This window comes from Taudactylus pleione, unplaced genomic scaffold (genome assembly GCF_031769625.1).
Source record: "Taudactylus pleione unplaced genomic scaffold, aTauple2 ptg000317l, whole genome shotgun sequence".
NCBI classification, from domain to species: Eukaryota; Metazoa; Chordata; class Amphibia; order Anura; family Myobatrachidae; genus Taudactylus; species Taudactylus pleione.
The window spans coordinates 1,379,231-1,400,667 of NW_028284718.1; the positions used below are offsets into that span (position 1 = coordinate 1,379,231).

Here is a 21,437-nt window from a genome sequence, read left to right on the forward strand (position 1 = left end):
ACCCATAATGTAAGGACTGCATTGCTGCATCTGCACATTAGCGAATGAGTGAGACCCAACATATAGGGTCAGAGCACCAGTTGCTTGTGCAGAGGCAAATACTGCTCAGCACCTAGTAACACTGGAGACATGACCACTCCCTGTGCACCTGATACCACAGGTCGGAAAAACTGCAGATGTTGTAAGAGCAGGTTTTGTGAAGCTAGGTAGGCTCTTAGACAAATACTGAAGTTAGAGCTAGGATTATTTCTTTTATTTTTCCCGTTGCTAGTACATTGTCAAAATCTTGGAAGTTGGATAAGAGGTAGACAGACAAAGATCAGAACAATGCAAGGTCAACTGTGAAAGAGGCAAACTGAATCATAAGGGGGAGGAGTTACAGCCGCCAGAATAGTACAGTAAGTGAATTAAGAAAAAAATGTAAGGCAAATCCTGTCATAATAAAGGAAAGTTTAAAGAATTTACAGTAAATAAAGTCATCAAGATCTCGGTTGATCACTTTGAGGAACCAGTCGAGGGAGTTTGAAACTCGTGATCACCTACTTTTAGAGTAAGTTGGTCATCAAGTGAAGAATCAGGACAATACATGGGCAGTGTTCACAAAATACGCACTATAGCGTGTTTTTACGTGCTACAAGGAGTGAGGGACCCAGTTTTTAAAAATGAACTGGTCCTGTATGACGCCCTGGGAGCCTGGGACTCACCCGACATGTTTGCAATCCTCAGTGTGTCCCCAGCAAATCGATGCCGGCAGCCTGCCCTGTGCGGCTTCCAATTGGCCAGGATAATCCTCTAGCCACTCCCCTAGTGTTGTCTGTCTGATGGCATTCTCCATCTACAGTGTGACCAGTGGCAGCACGTGGATCTTTGCTCTGAACCGGAGTTTTACTGTTCATGTTCCCGGTTCTCAAAGCCTCATCACCAGCTGCATTACTTTCCAGCTGAGAGGCACCCAGACTGTCAGCGTGCACACATGCAGCACGGCTAGTCAGCACACCGCCTCTCCAGTGATATTGCACACAGCCTCTCCGGTGATATTGTGGGATTCACCCACCCATAACCTCCCCAGTGGCTCAGTTTAGTATGATAATGCTGTTAGTGTTTACACAGGCTGGACAGCTAAACAATTCTAATCTACTGTGGCCGCTGCTGTCTCGGCATTGACTACCGAGGCTGGAAACCTGGAACACAGTCTGCCCTGCATTGATTCTGGGCTTTAAAGGGTTAAGCAGCTAGGAGTACTACTAGGACAGCTAACCTGTGAGGGTGAGAGCAAACAGCTCACAGTTCAAATTCTGTTATTTTATGAACACATTTTTCTTTCTTACTACATGCAGCTTTCACTGACCAACAGTGGGTATTCATTAGCATTACAATAAATTTTCACCACTAGTGGACATTGGTGCATTTAATATTTAAGCCTAACCTATACTAATATCAGTGGTCTTAACAATTGTGTGGACCCAATTTAGTCAATGTGAATGTGCTCATATTGAAATGGTGTTCGAGCCTGATTCAGAAGTAATACACTTATGCGATTGCCAGTTGCGATTTCGCATGGACCACAGCTGCGAAAACATGCTGACAGTTCCAAAGCTTAGCCGAGCTTAGGGACGCCCACTGCTGCCTTCTTATATGCGTCCGACGTCACTTACCAGCGTAAATATTGGTAACATTGACCAACTATGCAGCCCTTGTGGAAGGTCTGACCTGTCTCTAATACTCTCTCCAGACATGCAGAGGGCTCGCATGCTGCGTAGGAGATGGCAACTGCTAATTTATGGCCGTCCATGTAACGGTGTTTAAACGGTCAGACATGCCTGCAATTTTCTAACCATCCCGTTATCTCCCCCAAAAGCTGACTACCTGTCACTAACTTTGCAAATGGGTTCTCGGTACGTGAGGAATAGCAAGACAATCGCTGCAGTGTAGCTTATAAGCATGTGCAATAGTAAAAAAATCGCTTGATCAGCATAAAAATCGGTATTGCGAACATCTCTGAAATTATTAGGCGCTTAAGTGCTGAATGATTATTTCGCAGTTACAGCTTGCTTGAGCTTACTAACCTACGTAGCCATCAGCACAGCATCACACAGCTGCTATTCTTGTGTTTTATATTTGAGAGAGTTTCTGCACCATTATCATTCACCCACATGATTTTATATTGCCGGTTGATATTTGTGAATTTATCTAATTTAGACAATTTTATGTGATTCTTGCTCAATTATTGTAGTCTGATATATTTTATATTTATATGTGTCTATTTTAATTTATTGGATTATTATATATATTAAATTAAGATATTACGCTGCAAGTGAACAATGCTCTATATAATTCTTTGTTCTGTTTTAAATTGTTGCCTGACACCTCCTTCCCTAAACCCAGCACTGCCTGCCCTTACCCCCTTACCCTCTCACTGCCTAAATCCCCAGCTCTACCTTAGCTGCTGTCTGCCTCAACCTCCAGTTCTACCCCAACTGCTACCTGTCCCCCAGCACTGTCCAAACTTTTTAACCAGTCCCACCACAACCTACCCTTAGCCCCCTCTTTGCCCACAGCACTGCACCTGTCTGCTATTTGAGATCAAGGAAATGTATTTATAATGATTATCTGTACTTAACTGAAAATATGAGTCTGACTTTCCATAGTGGGGCATGTCGGATGGTCTCATGGCATAGGGTGAGCTCAAAAGCAAAAATTGTGTTGGGACCCAGAAACTGTGGAGTAGGACCCCAAATTTTTAAAGTGAAGGGTCCCTGGGACCCACATTTTTTCTTGCTCAGTGCGATCACTGCATGGGTATAAAAGACATTAATACAGACATGATTGACTGATTTAAAGTGACCATCAAATTTGAGTAGGAGCTACATACATCAGCCCTGCAAGGCCAATCTGAAATCCGATCTAATAATGGGAGAACATGTTCTATGCATTAATACCAGTGTTTTCATTAAGTGGTAATGCTTTGTCAAAATATGTATGAATTCAAGGCTTCTTTGAAACTATATCCCTTTAACCACTTAATGGACTAATATTTTTTCCAAAAAACGCTCAAAAATTCTTTTTTTATGATTGAATTAGGTCAAGAGCATGGAGATGAGGGCTATTTGTTTTGCACTTCCCTGCCAAGCTGCTCCTCTCTGCAGTTGCTGGGCTGCCTAATCAGCAGTAATCGGCTGCATGGCAGACTCTGGGGGAGGATACAAGGATGCAGGGGGGCCGGGAGGTCTCTCTGAGAGTGGCGGCTGCTGGAATATTATCTTCCAAAAAGGAAGAGCACACCGCCAAGTTGACTAGGATCTTGGATGGTTAATCTACTAGGAGCCATTGAGCTCTCATATTCAAAATAGAAGTTGGCAGATTTTGCTACCCAAAGAAATTGCCTAACCAAACAGAAATATCTTTCAGTGAGGAAATTCCTGTTTAGATTTTTTTTTTTTGTTTTGTTTTGTTTCGTTTTTACTGCAATTGAGTCGTTACCATGTGTCCACTTTCATATGGCAACATGCAGAAGAATGTGCTTAAAGATCTAGAGAAAAGGCAGCTGGACAGACAAATTTACCCAAAAAGGCAGCAGTAAAAAAAGCCCAGCAACAAAGAAAACAGTGTGCTTTAGCCACTGATGCAATCATATTCCTCTGTTAGGCGCACACACACTCAAGGAAAGTAAAGAGCTGGTAACAAGTTTTCCTTCAAATATTTTCCAAATTAAAGCAGTTTGGTAATGTATTCAAGCTTTCCAGATACACATTTTCCAATGTTGCACCTTATTAATGCAGTCAGACAAAGGACAATATTGTTTATGGCAAAGTAGAATCCAATCCCACTTTCATGGTTCATGTCACCGCAGTAGACGGCGTCAGCGTATTTTTTGTATGAAGAAGTTTTTTTGAAACATTACATTATACGTGAAGTCCATACAAAATGTAGCAGAACACATGAGATATATAGAACTGATAGAAGCCAGAATTGGAAGTTCCAATGAGTGACTTTTTTTATAATAACAGGGAAGAGGGGAGAGGGATTAGGGGGATACCTCGTGGCCAACCAAAGGAGAAATGAGAGGAAGGGGAAAGAGAAAAATCAAATGGGATCATATTCAGCGCTTAGGGTATTTCAACATCATTCAAATGGATAATAATGTAAAGAAAGCCAAGAGCTCCATATTTTATCAAATTATTTAAATGAGTTGTTAATGGTACTAGGCATGAACTCCATACGGTAAGTATACCAGATGCTGGAAATTATCGTTTGAAGTGATGGAGGGACAGGTCTTTTCCAATCACCTACCATCTGAAAAGTAGTAGCTTTGACTATGTGATAAATTGTTAAACCCAAATAAAGATTCAGGATTGAAGAGAAAAAAGTCACATCAGCAGTGAATTAAGAGCTTTTGTCTTTTCATTTGACAGGCTTTTCATACTCCAAGGGGTGGTGGTAGGGAAGAGGTTGTTCCATCTAGCTTTGTGGCAACATAAGACTGACCTACATACAGATGTGTCATCACTTGTCTTGCTGCAGTCTCGCCAAACAGCCCCTCTCTGTGGGCCTGGTCCTGTGAGACCCTGCTAGCATCAGGCTTCTTTTTTGCTGAAAATGCGTCTAAGACGCAATCCAATGTGCCTAGGATGCACCAGGAGACACTACTGATTGATTTGATATGTGACATTTGTACAAGTGACTGAGTCTCTGAATCAGTATGCGAAGTGCTACGATGCAACGCCAAGTTCCCTTTACAGACTCAGTCGCACACAAGTATTGCATATCAAATTAATTAGCAGTGTCTCCTGGTGCTTCCTAGTCACATTGCGACTTATGCTGGGTACACACTGGCAGATATATTGGCCGATCAATTGATTGGCCAATATATCGTGTGCCCGTCGGCCAGTGTGTACCAGCGTTATGTCTGTGAACAACGTTGTACACTTTTATATTTTCATCTAATATTTACATTAGACAAATTTAAGCTGAAATATAGGGTTTAAGGTGCATACACACGGTCAGATTTTTCCTTCAGATCTGAACGATAACGATTTAAAAATCGTTCAGTCGTTCATATCTGAAGGAAAATCTGACATATCTGACATGCCTGAACGATGAACGATGCGCATTCCCGTTTGTCAGATAACGATATCTGACATCTGATGTGTTTGCAGTCAGACTTGGACGATTCCATTCATTTTAATGCAGTCAAAAATCGTTCAAAACTTTGGTAAAATCGTTCATCTGACAAATCTGACCGTGTGTATGCTCCATTAGAGTTCTTTTCTAAAAGCAGTTAGTATTCATTTGTTTTCAAATATGAAAAATGTATAACAGATAGAAACTTGTGTATAAAGTTCCTCTTATGACCTTTACCTCAAAGAGCCAAGAATAGTGCTCTCCAAAAACAGTTACTGAACTCCACTTTTGATATAGTGTTAATTATATTTTCTTTTTTCTCCCCATTAACCCTTTTCTAGCTGAGCGGGCTTTGGACACAATGAATTTTGAAGTCATTAAAGGCAGACCAATTAGAATTATGTGGTCTCAGAGAGATCCTGGGCTTCGGAAATCTGGTGTAGGAAATGTATTCATCAAGAATCTTGATGAGTCCATTGATAACAAAGCTCTGTATGATACCTTCTCCGCATTTGGGAATATTTTATCTTGTAAGGTAAGTCATTTCATTAACTGCTATTCATAATAAGTTTATCATTACCAGCACCCATAGAGGCAGAATTCAGTCCACACATAATGTATATTGAAGCTTGTGTATTCTTCTTCCTCCACTAAGGCACATGGATCACTCTGGCTTATAACCTGGACAGGGAGAATCTGGGCACCAAATAGTTTACAGATTTCTTCCCAGCAGCCACCTGGATCCCTCTCCAATATAACCAGCCCTGAGCCACCGGCCGGCAGTTTCAGTTTGGTGCCGAGCCCTGTTACTGTTCTGTTTATTTTAATATCCTTTATATTTTATAACAAAGCTGGCAGTGAAGGGTGTCCTATTGGACGCCATCACCACCGATCCAACGTCCCCAGATCTGGTGGCGGTAGCATCGGTGACTGGGTTGGTGACTTCTGCCATGGGACTCTTGGGGTCAGGAAAACACCGCAGCCGGACGCTCATGGGGACAGGTAAAAGCATCTTTGCGGCTATACACCACCGGTGTTGGTAGTATAGGCTCCGGGTGTCACCACTCCATACACTAGACCACCAGGGCTCGAGGGAACAGGACACCGCTTTTTGTGGTAATGACCATGTCCCTGGGGTCCACACCATACGGGGATACAGGCTCTTCCTGTTAGCCCCTACCCATGGGGTGTGCTCTCTCTCAGCAAATAATGTCTCCAGATCATAGAGATTACCGAACATCAGCATGACCTGAGTTTTTCCCTAGCCCCACTTATTTCTCTATTTGTGGTGCTTGCTCATTCACAGTACAACCCCGTATACACATCACTGTTTTTTATAACTTTTCTGTGGTGGGAAATACCATTTGGATTGCTTTAAACTGCTTTCAAGGTTGAGTAGAGTTGCCAGATATGTTATTACTCACATGACTGCACAGTAGAGGCGGCATCTCACACCTCCCCGAACTTTCACAGCACCCGCCTCTTTCAGGACTCCGACGGTTCCTTTTGGAGGACTGCCGGAGGGGATTACATAGCAGCAACATGTTGCCGGCTTTGTGGGAGAGAGAGGCTTGAACGGCACCAGGACGCGGCGCTGCTGCAAGTGTAGGTGCGCCATTGATGACGTCATAATTTTGGATTGCGGTAACACTGTAGTCTCTGGATGGAAATGCCGGAGGCTAGGATAATGCCATGTGTCTGGAACGAAGCAGGACACCGATGGCGTTCCTGGGCACTCCTCCCCCAGGTATTTGAGTTTCAGCAGCTCACGTGGCTTCAGAGCCACGCACAAACAGCTGTTGAGAGAGGCTGGAGTTCTGCTTGGGGGGAAACTCACTGCAGATGCAGGGGGATGGCTGTGTACTATCAGATAAGCCGCTAACTGGGATTATTGCATTTGGGGTATTAACCTGGTGATCTATGGTGGACGTGTGTGTATGTGTGTGTATATATAGATAGATAGATAGATATATCTATAAAATATATATCTCTATCTATAAAATATATTTTTCTCTCCAAATAAAAGGGCACACTTTTCAGAACAATATTCGCAAAAACGATCCTTTTAATGCTTTCAAAGACAGTACATCTTCATCACCACCCAGTGTGAAATAAGTTTAACTCCTGGCACATGTTGGTATTGTGCCAATAAAGATAGCAACAATGCAGGTAAATCTTCCTCCAGCAATGTAACATGGTGTTGACACCAAATATTAGCAAACCTGCCAATGTATTAGTAAACAATCCATAATGCTTATTCATTCAATCAATCATATGATATTCATTGTCTGTCAACCTCGGCCCCCTTCATTTTGGGCCGTTAGAGACCAGCAGCATTCGGCATCTGGAGCAAACTAAAAGTTACTCACCCCAAAGGCATCCTATATGTGCTCCACGAGGCAATCAAAGCACACCTGTGTGCATTCATAGTGCTCAAAGTGTGCGTTCCATCCGAACTACACCGGAGTTCCCGCACTTCTGGGTATCTAAGATGACGTCATGCGCTCAATCTCTGCATTGCCCTGGTCCGGCTACGTAAGCCGCAACCTCCCAGGGCCAGTGCAAATCTGGCAAATGAATTTGCTATTCCTACCGCACATGTGCACCCGCCAGAATCCAGTATGGAACCACAGCCATACCCCTTTCACATGGCAAACCCGGCTCTGACCTGGTATTTTGAACACTGGTCCAACCCAGCTGCGACCTGGGTCAGACCCCTTTCACACTGCACCTTCAACCCGGGTTATTCCCAGTTTGGTCCCGTTCACACTGAACCTGGGTCAGCCCTGTAAAACTTTATGAATGTCATTAAAATTGACTTTCAGGCTCACAAAGATAAGATCACAAAGGAACAAAAGGGAGGGATGGGGACTGCTCACAGCATTGCAGGAGTCATGGCTGATGGATTACCACGGTGTAGCCCTGAGTTCATGAGTGTTTATGCTTTTATTGTTATTTTTATTTATTACCAGTTATTTATATAGCGCACACATATTCCGCAGCGCTTTACAGTGAATATTTGGCCATTCACATCAGTCCCTGCCCCACTGGAGCTTACAATCTATATTCCCTACCACATGCTCACACACATACACACTAGGGTTAATTTTGTTGGGAGCAAATTAACCTACCAGTATATTTTTGGAGGGTGGGAGGAAACCGGAGCACCCGGAGGAAACCCACGCAAGCACAGGGTGAGCATACAAACTCCACACAGTTAGGGCCGTAGTGGGAAATGAACCAACGACCTCAGTGCTGGGAGGCAGTAATGCTAACCATTACACCGTCTGTGCTGCCTACTTTTACTGCTGTTTGATTTAGCCAGTGAGCGCATGATGCAGCTTCTGACAGCATAGTGTACAGTTCACTTCTTCATCACTCCAATTAGCCATCAATGTAGTGACAGTCGTGTCTTAACCCCTTTTAGACTGCCTCTGCTTTTGTCTGCATTGTGCTGCCTGTCGTTTGGTTGCTGACATCAAGTGAGACCCAAGAATAGCCAGTCAGTGGTGTTTGCTGAGTCCCCCGGTTGGATAACCCAAGTATTATCCGTTCACACTGCACTATGACCTGGGTCGGTCCAGTGATCAACCCTGCTCGATTGCAAGGTTGAAATGCCGGGAATTTTTTTTGTGGAGCGTTCACACTGCATCTCGACTCAGGTCGACACGGCAATATCCAGGGTTTATTATTTTGAGATGTGAATGAGCTATAAGACGTTCGGGTCATTCCTCAGTAGATTTTCCTGTAAAAGAGGCTTCAGCTACCTCTTCCCAGGAAGAAGGAAAAATGGATAATTACTGGGAAGACACCTCTAACTGGGAGGTTGACTCCCATTCTGATTCAGGCGTTTCTATGATGTTAGATGTAGTCAGGGAGACTTTGCATCTACAGGAAACGGCTATTCCAGTAACTAGTTCAGTTTCTTTCTTTAAACATAAGAAGAAAAGTATCTGTTTTCCCAGAATTTTCACATTTTGAGGAAATATTAAAAGAAGCCTGGTTAAAACATGATTACAATTTTCATATTTTGAAAAAATGTAAGTGTCTTTATCCTTTTTTGGAAGAGGATACCAAGCTTTGGGAAATTCCACCCACGGTGGATGCTCCTATTGCTAGATTGGTTAGGAATACGGTTATTCCCACAACACAGTCTGTAACTCCTAAAGATCCTATGGATAGGAAGAATGAGGCTGTAATTAAATCTTCACTTTGTCAGGAGTCTCGCTGTGCCCAATTCTGGCCAGCGAATGGGTGATATAGGCTATCAATCCCTGGAGGAACCAGATGATTACTGGTTTTCAAAAAGGGGATGTATCTGAAGCTAACTCTTTATCTGATCAGAAGTTGGAAGCTCTAACCTATATAGGTGATGCTTTAAAAGATACTATTCAGGTACAATCTCATATTTCGGCTTTGGCTATTTCCACCAGGCATTCACTGTGGCTCAAAACATGGAAGGCTGACATAAAATCCAAGCATGCTTTAGAGGCATTGCCTTTTGAAGGAAGTTTTTTTGTTTGGTGCAGAATTAACTAAAATTATTTCTCAGGTCACAGGAGGAAAAAGTCCTTACCTTCCTGTAACAACACCAACATCAAAATCCTCCAGGTTTCGTTCCTTTCGGACTCTAGGCAGGGGAAGCTTTCCAGGGTGCACTTATGGGTCCCCGAAGAGGGACCTTTACGGGACATGCTCTCTCCGCTAAGTCAGCAGGTCAATCCACATGAATGTCACGGGACTGGGACCCGTCCTTCAGTGGGAGGCCACTTGCTCAAATTCGGGGAAACGTGGATTCAATCCAATCTGGATTTTTGGGTAAGTCAAATAGTACATTTTAGATTTGGAGGGTCCTGTTCCAGAATGATTCTTTTCCACTCCTGTCCCTTTGGATGGTGGCAGAAAGGTGGCTCTCATACAGGCAATTTAGGAGCTTTCCGATTCTGGAGTAATTATTTTGGTTCCTGTACTACAGCAAGGCCTGGGGTTCTACTTCAGTCTTTTCTTGGTAGACAAACCAGTTGGGTCTTTTTGTTCCATTCTCAACCTCAGGGGGTTAAATACTTATCTCCATTTGGAAAAATTCAAGATGGAGTCCATGAGGTCAGTTCCATGGATGAAGAGGATTTTTTTGCTTCCATAGACATCAAGGATGTCTACCTCCATATTCCTTAATGGAGGGGGTCATCAATATCTTCTGCAGTTTGCAGTGGGGCATAGGCATTTTCAGCTCCAGGCTCGGTATGGCCTCCGCTCCCAGAGTCTTTACAAAGTTTTTGGCACACATGATCTCCCTACTCAGGAGTGGAGGGATAAATGTATTGGCTTATCTGGACGATTTGTTGCTAAAGGCATCGTCAATAGCCTTATTGCAACAACATGTTCAGATTACCTTAGGCATACTCCAGAGATTCGACTGGATCATCATTTTTCCCAAATCAAATTTAATTCCATCACAGAGGATGGTATTTTTGGGTCTTCTCTTCGACACCCAGTGTCATAGTGTTTCTTCCGCAAGCAAAGATTCAGGATCTTCAATAGGTTTGATAGAGCGTTTCTCTGGGTATCAGCTCTATCAGACCGCCTGTGCACAAGAGTATTTACCCTCCACACATCTCCCTGGCAGGGAGCCTGCTGTGACACCGCCATCCGGCCCGCAGTTTGGCCAGTTAGAATAACAGGTGGCCACCAAGTCAGGCACAGAGATAGATCACCTGGCGGTAACTCATCCAGAACTTACGCTCCTGCTGACGAGCTGTGGAGCACGATCGCCTTCACAGGCCACATTACATCAACTCTATATGTGGGTCACCGGCCACCGGAGATTGAGACTGTAATTATTAATCTATACACGGAGTCCGTAATCCCGCTATTCGGCGGTAGAGTATTTTACCCCATAGACACATTGTTTGCGTGCAACAGACAGACACTGTGCTATAATTTATACAAAACTGCTCCCTGCAGTGGTTACATAATAACTTTTGTAGCACATCCAGCAATCATCTCATAATAAAGAGGATACATTTTGTTTTCTTCCATTTGAAAACAGCAGGACATTCTTCATTTGTTTGGAATATCTGTTTGACACAGACACCAACAAAATGTTTTAAATATCCTAGTGCATAGGAATGGAATATCTGGTATTGATCTACAGAGCTGAAAAGTTCATTTAAACATTGTCAATAATTAATACATTGCTATTTTGTATTGATTGATATTAAATATATATTTTTATATTCTTATTATTATTATTATTATTATTATTATTATTAATTGTGTTTTCTCTTCACAAACAAGCGCTCCTACTATATACATTCCAAATCCTTCTTATAGCAGGTAGCAGATCCTGCTTGTTTGGAGCTGCCAGTTTGGAAGATTTGTATTGATTGGCTTAGAGGCGCACCTTATTTCTTTTTGTTTGGTAATAAATTTGACCATTGTCACCACAGATGCCATCCTAACAGGCTTGGGGGCGGTGGTTCTAGACAGGCACCTACAGGGTCTTTGATCTGTCCAGGACGCCTCTTTCCATCAATATACTGGAATTAAGGGCAATTCGGTATGCATTGGTTCAGGCTCAATTCCATCTAAGGAGCCTAGCAGTGCGCATAAAATTGGACAATGCCATAGCAGTTGCTTATTTAAACCAGCAGGGTGACACACGCAGCTTGCAAGCAATGACGGAGGGTTCTCACATTTTTCATCGGGAAGAGAATTGGGTTCCAGCTATTTTGCCAATTTTACATTCCAGGGATGGACAACTGGGAGGCGTACTTCTTAAGTCGCCACAGTGTGCATCCAGGTGAATGGGAATTACACTAGGAGGTGGTTGCGGAAATAGTTGCCAGATTGGGATCTCCAGACATAGATCTAATGGCTTCTCATCTCAACAAGAAACTTCCAAGGTATGGATCTCTGGACCTCGTTCAGAGCCGGATGCTATTTGCGCTCGCTCGTTCAGAAAAAAGTGGTGGCTATTCAAATGAACCGTTCGCTCTTTGCGGTCTGTTCCCGCCTCTAGGTCTGAACAAGCGAACAAAACATGCGGTCGCTTTTTTGAAAACTACTCCCCCTGGCCGCTCGCATCCTAAGTCATGTCCGCTATTTATTAGATTAATCGAGTACATCGACCAGCGTATGAACTGCTCGCTATTCTTGTGGTTGGTTTTTCCTACCGCAATCTTGCGAGCAGTTCTGACTATAAAATAACCCAGTGACGTGGTCAATGACGCTGCTGTATTAATTATGCACACCCTTAAAACGCCCGTTTTGACCTTTAAGCACGCCTGCATTTGGATCTCCACTCCCCGTTTTCAAGCACATTCCCCCGTTACCACCCACATACACCTCCTCCTGTCACTCAAAATAGCAGGCATTCGCTATTTAGCGAACAAACGATTTTCTGCCGCACTGACTGGTTCGCGCATGCGTATTACGATCCGTACGGATGTGCAGTTGTGCAAACATCGCTCGGAACGAACGAGCGGCAGCTTACGAGCGGCTCTGAATCAGGCCCTCTGTCCCGGGATCTTCAGGCATGTATGGTGGATGCCATCACAGCGCCTTGGATGTTCCAGCTGGGTTACATCTTTCCTCCTCTGGTAAAGTTACCAAGGGTGCTTCAGCGGATTCGATCAGAGGCACAGCCGAAGATTCTGGTGGTTCTAGGCTGGCCATGCCATCATTGGTACACAATTCTTCGGACCGTTGGCAGACATTCCGTATCATCTGCATCCAGATCTGTTACTTCAGGGTTCATGTCGTCACCCTGATTTGCCTTGCTTGGCTTTGACGGCATTGTTCTAGAATCCAATATCTTAAGGGCCAAAGGGTTTTCAGAATCTGTGGTGAAAACCATGATACAGGCTCGCAAACCAGTTACTTCCCAGATTTATCATCGGATATGGAAGATATATATTTCTTGGTGTGAACTACAACCTGAAAGGTTCTGAGTATGTTGTCTCTTATCTTTTCTGCAAGAGGGGTTAGTTAAGGGTCTTGGGGCCGAAATTTGTCCCTCAAGAGACAATCTATCGATTGGAGGCACTTCAAAAGGCACCGGTTGAGCCTTTGGAATTTGTAGAATTGCAATATCTCACTTTGAAGGTTGTTTTCTTTCGGCCAGAAGGGTATCTGAGTTAGTGGCTCTTTCTTGTAAATCTCCGCTTCTAATTTTTCATGAGGATAGGGTAGTGTTATGCACTAAACCTTCATTTCTTCCGAAGATGGTATCTGGGTTCCACATTAACCAGGATATTGTCCTACCAGCTTTTCGCCAGGATTCAGTGACTAGTGAAGGCTTCTTCCTTTTAGCACTGTTGGATGTAGTACGTGCATTTACTTGGACCGTATTATGTCTTGAGTGTTGATTGATGCACCAAAAAGAGGCTGTCCAGCCTCAAAAGGATCCACTGCTAGATAGGTCACTTCTGCCATTCGGCAAGCATATTTGTCCTCAAATGTGACTGTTCCGGTCTCAATTCAGGCCCACTCGACTCGTGCTGTCGGGGCTTCTTGGGCTGTACGGCATGGTGCCTTGGTTGAGCAGCTGCACAAAGCAGCTACCTGGTCATCCGTACACACTTTTTTACAAAATTTTACCGCTTCCATACAGTTGGCGCAAGGGATGCCAGTGTTGGGCGGAAAATTCTTAGGGCGGTTGGTTCCGACGCTCCCCACTTAATTGGCTTGCTTTGGTATATCCCAGAAATAATGGCATCCCCCAGGTGGAAAAAAAGGAAATTTGATTTTTACTCACTATAAAATCTCTTCTTGGAGTCTATCTGGGGGATTCCGGGAACCCTCCCTAGTTTGGTTTCATACGAAGATGCATTTTGGTTTCTGGTTTCTCAGTTCTTCCGTGGGTCTTTCTCTGGCTTTGTTAAACATAGACAGAGCTAATGGCGGAAGGGGAGGGGTTATATGGGGGTGAGAGCCAGTTTCAATTAGTCAGTGTCTGACCCCATACTTCACTACGCATAACCGAGAAGTAATGGCATCCCCCAGATGGACTCCAAGAAAGAGATTTTACGGTGAGTAAAAATCTAAATTTTCCACCGATCTGTGTTATGAAACGACAATGGCAGAGGAATCCCTATCACAGATCTCTGTGCCTGGTGTTTCAATGCTACGGTGCGTGAGGGTTCCTTCGACTAGAACTACCAGTCAAGGAAGCCGTAACAGAAATTACAGGTAATGTGGATGTTTTACTTACCAGTTTGCTGCTCCCGACCATTTAGAACATGGTCTGGCAGGCTAATACGTATGTCTCCATCCTACAAGGAGGATCACACCTTCAGTCAAGTATGGTAGATGCAGCACTCCTTCACTTATGGTGCATACACACGGTCAGATTTTTCCTTCAGATCTGAACGATAACGATTTAAAAATCGTTCAGTCGTTCATATCTGAAGGAAAATCTGACAGATCTGTCAGATGAACGATTTGAACGATGCGCGTTCCGATGGTCAGATAACGATATCTGACATCTGATGTGTTTGCAGTCAGACTTGGACGATTCCATTCATTTGAATGCAGTCAAAAATCGTTCAATCGTTCAAATCTTTGGTAAAAATCGTTCATCTGACAGATCTGACAAACCTGACCGTGTGTATGCTCCATAACTCCGTACAGGAGTGGCTGTGGCTAGCCAGCAAGGTCTATTGTGGCTCAGTCAGTATGTATCGTGTGGTTGTGATGCTGGTGTCTTAAATTCAAGACCCCTGATTGTCTTTCATGGCTCAGCACAGACCATCCAGGCCTTACAGCAGTAGGTTTGCTTCACTGCCTTTGCTAAGATCAGGTGTAGTATCTGTTCTTATCAATTTCATACCTGATACGCCCCATATCTGGGGGCCATATATTACATGGGTTTATAAAAAGGGAGATGGCCCAAGTACTTGCTCTGTCCACTCCACGCATTGACTTAGTATTGCATCCAGACTGCACTTCTGTCAGGCTATGAATCCTAGAGGAAACTGGATTTTCCAGGCCCTGAAAAATACCTATACAATAGCTTGCAGACCTCCTATCTGAGGCTTTAGTTTATCCTCGACCAGCGCCAGAACTGTGTCCGCTACTAGCGATGGAACTGTTAACATGGGAATTCCCGTTTGTTTCTCTTTCTGTCTTGTTAGATCTGCTATACTGGGCAGCTCTATAGTTTCCCCAGAATGATCTAGTATAGTGTGTATCCCTCACTTTGCTTGGGCCCTAAGACTAGAGGCTGCTGGGCAGCTGCCGGATAGGGCAGTCGGACTACTACCTAGTTCATTAGGAGGTCATTGACATTATTGTCATATTAATCTCTTAAGCGCAGACATCTGACGTGCTGGCCAGGACAGAACTCTGGCGAGCTGTCACACCTCTAGGTACTTAGAGGCTATTCTGTATTTCAAAAAGGTCCTCTTGGTCCGGGGTTGAACGAAACAGCCTCTAGGTAGTGCTCGCATACATTGTTGGCCTTCTGTACAAGCAATCTACCTTCTAAATTTAAGAAGTTCATCCTCTATGGGCCCTGACATAGGTGACATTAGTCCGCCATACAGCTGGCAGATCTGTTGCCACAGGTTGGGCCAGTGCCATGTGGTCTACAGCACTGAGCCATTTGGAGACGTGGGTTCAGATCCCACCTCTTTGGACCAGTACAGCCTGGGTTTGAGTCCCATAAGGGACTCGTATAGGCCGTATAGTTATTTGACTAGTCTCTTACTGGTCAGATGCCGGACGACTTGTTCCAGCCCATCCTCATTCTTGGATGCTAGTGGGGACTCCAGGATTCTCAGGTTCCGCATGGGGTCGCTCCGCTCTGTCGCTCAGACTAGAGGTTTTCAGAGCATCCTTTTACATATAGGAGGCCTATTTACATATTGCCATGTGAATCAGTCACCAGCACTTCCTTGGTATGCTGTGCAGTACAATTACTTCCAGTTTCCGGTAGGTCCTCAGCACCTCGTGTTTTTCATGAGGATCAGGACAGTCATGGCAGCTCCTACTAGCTCTTCAGGGCTCAGTCACTAGTTATCCATCTATCTCAAGGAGATCTTTGATTTGATGGCCCTACGGATGGATAATTACTTGGACTCTTTTTTTTTTTTCCCCCTTGGGGGTAGAGCTTTGCTGCATTCCAGGGGTATTCCTCCCTGCCGTTAGACTAAGGCTCTTCTGGTTACCGTTCCCTCTATTCTGGCATCCCTACTGAGTATTCTTACACTCTTGCAGGTGGATCTTGGGCTCTCTACATTTATTCCCTGCCTCTTCACAAGGAAATTTGGGCCCTATGTCATTCATCCAGTCTGCTTTTTATGATACAAGCTTTCACCCCTTTTGTGTGGTAGCTCCAAGCGCTAGTGCACACATTTTCTCAGCATGTGACCGATTCAATTCCTGTGCTCCGTTCCCTTTGCGATCCGGGACAGGGGTCCTTCTCACCACCAATGCACATCTTCATTTGTGGAGGGCAGTAACCCGTCATTAGATCTTCGAGATCAGTGGGCAGCTCAGGGGAACCTGTTACCAACCTCCGTTCTGGGTGCTTTTCAGAGCCCTCGGTCTGGTTCTACCCTTCCTCCAGCATTGTCTGGTCCTGGCTAGGCCCAACATTGTGACTCCCGTTGCCCACATAAGCCATCAGGTAGCGCTCTCAGTTGCAGTTCACATGGTCAACTGCTCCCCCAGTTGAGCGGAGCGTCATTTTAGGGTTCTGTAGGCAGCCTTCCTTCCCACATTTTCTCCTGGAGCAGAGAATTCCTAGGCTGCCAGGTCATTCACTAGGGTACATACGCTCTACATTCTGATGCTTTTCAGCACCTTCTGATCGCTGGAGCCTGAGAAACATCCAGATTATGGCCCTCATTCAGAGCCGTACGCTCTGAGCAGAGCGCACGCTCTGCATGAGGGCCGGGCTCCATTTTCATGGAGCGTCCTCCTGGACGCTCGTATAGCTGTGGGTCACCACCCACAGGCTATACGAGCGTGCATTTTGATGGCCGCGATGGTCGTGACCATCGCGACCATCGAAATTGCGAGCCGGAGCCTGCGGTTGAGGTTTTCAACCGCAAGCTCCGGAGTGATTTTGGCTCTATCAGAGCCAAAATCACTCCCACTGACATCACTAGTGATGTCAGTGGGCCGGCTTCTGACGGGAGGCGTTCCCGTGGGAACGCCCCCGTCAGGGAGGCACGCCCCCGGCACGCCCACCAAAGGGGGCGTGCTTTCAATCAACATTGACAGCACGCCCCCTTTGATCGGACACAACGAGCGAAGGAAAGTCCTTCGCTCGTCGTGTCTGGTGCATGCGCACGACGGAGCTCCCTCCGTCGTGCGCATGCTCAGTGCAGACCATCGACCCACTTGCGAGCGGACAGCCGCTCGCGAGTGGGTCTGAATCAGGCCCTATGTTCTCACATGACCACATGTTACTGGAATACTGTTTCGGCTCCAGAGTTCTCGGAGCTCCCCTATTGGTTGCTCTGGCGGTACAGTGGAAGTTTCCACTCTTATTTATCGTTCTTCTACTGCACAGTGATCTTCGTGGCTTAGCTTTCTCACAGTGGCCATTGGAAGCAACTCCTTCCATCTCTGTTGGCGTTTCCAGGTGTCTTCCTCTACGGTCGTTTCTTGGTCTCCGAGCCTGTACTTCTATCAGATTTTGGCCCACCTTGCTTGCCAGAATGGTTCTTGTTACCCATCCTAAAACATAGGGGGGTTTCTTCCAGAGACTTTTTGTACTCTGCTACATGCTGAATGGCCCAATTCGGTCAGGAGTTCTTACTGAATTATAGGACCTCTTCAGGAGTTTGGCTAGGGGCATCCTTAGATCGGGCCGTTCTGCGGTTTTGCTTGGGTTCTTTCCCAGTTGTCTCGGTTCCTCTCCTACCTGGGGTTGTGTTGATCAGGTTTTCAGCTTCCGGACTCCTCCCCAGAGTACTCATCTAGGAATGTCTGCTCTCCAGTAATTTTTCCATGGACAGGCCTGGAGTTACGTTTTTCTGTGGTCCTGTATGATTTTCACAAGCCGGGCTGGATTGTTTCTGAATAGATTATTCTGGTGGCCCTGCTTGCTATTCGCCACACTCTGTGGCGGATCTCTTGATCCTGCCGTGGTGACTGCTTATTACACCAGGTCAGCGGGACCTTTTGTTGGAGACTCACCATGGCGTTTCTACTGTACAACTTGTACAGCTGCCACGTGGATATCTGCCCACAATCTTTATTTAATGTCTATGCAGTTGTCACCTTCGTGTCTTCGGATGCTGCCATCAGGTACAAAGGGGGTTCCCAGTGCAGCCCATGAGTGTCCCCTCCCATTGCGGGACAGCTTTAGGATGTCCCAGAGTGATCCCTGTGCGCCCTAGTGGAGGGAGAAGAAAAGATAATTTATCGTTTTACCTTGTTTACATCCTTTTCTTTGACTCCATAGAGGGCACAGGGTGCCCATCCTGACGCACCTGGCTTGCAGGGTTTATTCCTCTGTCGGTTCTTGGCGCACCTTTCTCTGACGTGTGTTCTGTGTATGTGCCAGTCTTCCTTCTCCCTCTTCTTTTCCTCGCTCCTGCCCTTGGCTTGCTAACTTAAACTGCTGGCTGGGGGCGGGGGGTAGTGGAGAGGGAGCCAGGTGGCTGCTGGGAAGGAATCTAACTATTTGGTGCCCAGATTCTCCCTCCAGGCTATACCCCAGAGTAATCCCTGTGCCCCATATGGAGTCGAAGAGAAGGTTTTAACAAGGTAAGACCATAAATCCTCTTACTGCATATTTGTGCATCTATATAAATATATGGATTTGTTTTTTATTAAGACAGCTTGTGTGGGGGTGGAGGTGGGTGGTTGTAGAAGGGTACCAAATAGTGTGGTTCTTTGGCTGCTTTTTTAATAAAAATAACAAGGGTCTTATCTGACCTTTTCTCCTAAAAATGGTGGCAGGCAGACAGGGAGTTCCGAATACGACGATGGTCCCTGATCTTTATAATGAAGCTCTGGCTACAACACAGGTTCTCAAACTCTGTCTTCAGGACCCCAAACACTGCATGTTTTCCTTGTCTCCTCACAGAATCACAAGTGAAATAATTAGCTCCAACTATGGATCTTTTGAAATGTGTTAGTGAGTAATGACTACTCCTGTGCACCTGCTAGATGACCTGGAACATGTGAACTGTTTGGGGTCCTGAGGACTGCGTTTGAGAACCACTGGTCTACAAAATAAAATGATTCCAACAAAACCATGCCACCCTTGTGCAGCATAGACTATTACTTTATAAAACATTTAAATATGTACTTAAAATTTTTTTATAGTTTAGTCCATGAGTAGTGAAATCCTCTTTTGGGTCTGGAAATGGGAAATTATGAAGTATTCCAGATTGAGTATGGAAGCAGGCCTTGCCAAGTCCCAGCACGCCCTGCCATAGTTTTGCTATTAGAGAACTCTAAAACTGTGCAGGGTATGCTAGAATGTGTAGTTTCACAACAGCTGAAGAGCCACTGGTTGGCCAGGCTTGCACCAGGATATCATTATGGCATGTGTTCACATTATCAACGTGTTTTATGCTATAGAGCTTTTTTAATGATAGTTGAGATCCATGAGTATAGGTTTATATTCTGTACTCATGACTACTTTTTTTTTATGGAATGTGAAAATTGAGTAAGGGAGGGTATAAGTAAAAGTATAATTCCAGTTATGGAGTTCCAGTGAAATCGGGGTGTGTTCAAAATATATTTGAAAATAAAGTGCATATCACAATAATATTTACTATAATGTATTATATGTGTGAATAGTAGATTAGATCTATGAAATAGAATTATAAATATCTGAAAAAAATGTCCAGTAAAATCTAAATATCCATATAATGTATACTACATTTACCCAACCCATATTGTACATAGTGGTATTAATGTGTGAATTAGAGTAGAGTAAAAAAACAAAGCAAAAAAACAGGGTAGTGAGAGAATGCTTGGCTATTCTCATTGCATCTAAAAAGAGCCCACATCAAAATTTACATTAAGGGCCATATTCAATTTGAGACAAAAAGCCGATATCGGCGATAATTTTTCGCTGATGATGTCATTCTCCCCTATTTTAATTATCCCCGTATTCAATTACAAAGACTTTTCGCCGGTGCGAAAAGTATTTGTAAAAAAACAGGGATAAGTTTTCACCACAGAATAGGTGGCGCAAAAAAGTGCAGAATTGGGGTTTAGGGATGCAGGCTTAAAAAAAATAGCCTGCACCCGTGGGAATGGCCCCTAAAAATGGTCTGTGTAAAAAAAAAAAAAGTAAAAAAAAAATAGTCACCCCCCCAAAAAAGTTCAATTTTGGGGTAAAAAAATAAATAAATTATGGGGAACAAAGTTTTAACCTAACGAAATGAATTCAGGGGGGGTTCCCAAGAATGCGGCTAGTAGCGGCAGGTGCATTTTTGAAGAATTAAAAAAATGCACTTTAGGGACTTAAAAAATAGGCTTAAGGGGGGTATCCACTTGTAGATATACAAACGACAGCACGATTACGACATTGCAATCGTGCTGTCGTTTGTATAGCTAGTGATGTGCCTCGACTGAACGTTCACTCGTTCAGTCCCGGCACATCCCTCATCCCCGCACATGCTGATCCTGACGAGATCGTCAGGATGACCTGCATGTACGGGCGATGTCTGATATCGGAAGCGACCAGCGGGCACGCGCATCGCTGGCCGCTTCTGACCAAAACATGCCCGATGCATGCGCGATTTGCATGATAACGATGTTTTTTTAGTAAATAAAAACAAAAAAAACCCTAAGTGCTCTTCTACACCCCTTCTTCCCAGGCGGAAAAAACACCTGCCGCGGCTATTTAAAAACCATACTTGCCTTCCGCAGGCCAAAACGGGGGTACCCATAGTGATCCCCATGTCAGGACATCATTAGGGGGGTCTCTGGATGATTTCCCGAAAATTCCCTATTTTTTTCCGATACTTACCTTTCTTCCAGGTCCCGTTTTCGCTCCTTTCTAACTGAATGAGGTGATAAAGCGGACGTGCACCCGATACTTTATCCCTGCAAAACCTCCGATGTGGAGCGAAAAGTCCTGCACGGACATTTCGCTCCAATATTGAATACAGGCCTAAAGGCCCTCATATATTATCAATCGATTGTGGCAATTCTACAATTTGCAATCGATTGTGTATAAAAATCTGCAATGTACGGGCTTCACAGTTTGTCCAACATGTTGGATTTCAAAGATCGATTGGGGCTGTAGATTGCTTAGTGTATGGACATGATCAGCATATTTGCTGACCGTTACCAGTAAAATGATGGGCCTTTCAAGATTGGCAAATCTGTGTTTC

The 21,437-nt window shown here is 44.5% G+C and overlaps 1 protein-coding gene and 1 non-coding gene across 4 annotated transcripts in view; both read left to right on the forward strand.

Annotated features, from left to right (window-relative positions):
- Nucleotides 1-21,437, forward strand: part of PABPC1L (poly(A) binding protein cytoplasmic 1 like) — a 164,253-nt gene that overhangs the window by 8,660 nt on the left and 134,156 nt on the right. For all 3 annotated transcript variants that reach the window (XM_088442779.1, XM_088442778.1, XM_088442780.1), the window contains one exon: nucleotides 5,463-5,656. In XM_088442779.1, coding sequence (XP_088298905.1) covers nucleotides 5,463-5,656 — 194 coding nt within the window. The remainder of the gene's footprint in view (nucleotides 1-5,462; nucleotides 5,657-21,437) is intronic.
- Nucleotides 14,896-15,092, forward strand: LOC148509703 (U2 spliceosomal RNA). Its single transcript, XR_015869410.1, has one exon. It is a non-coding gene; the product is annotated as a U2 spliceosomal RNA (small nuclear RNA).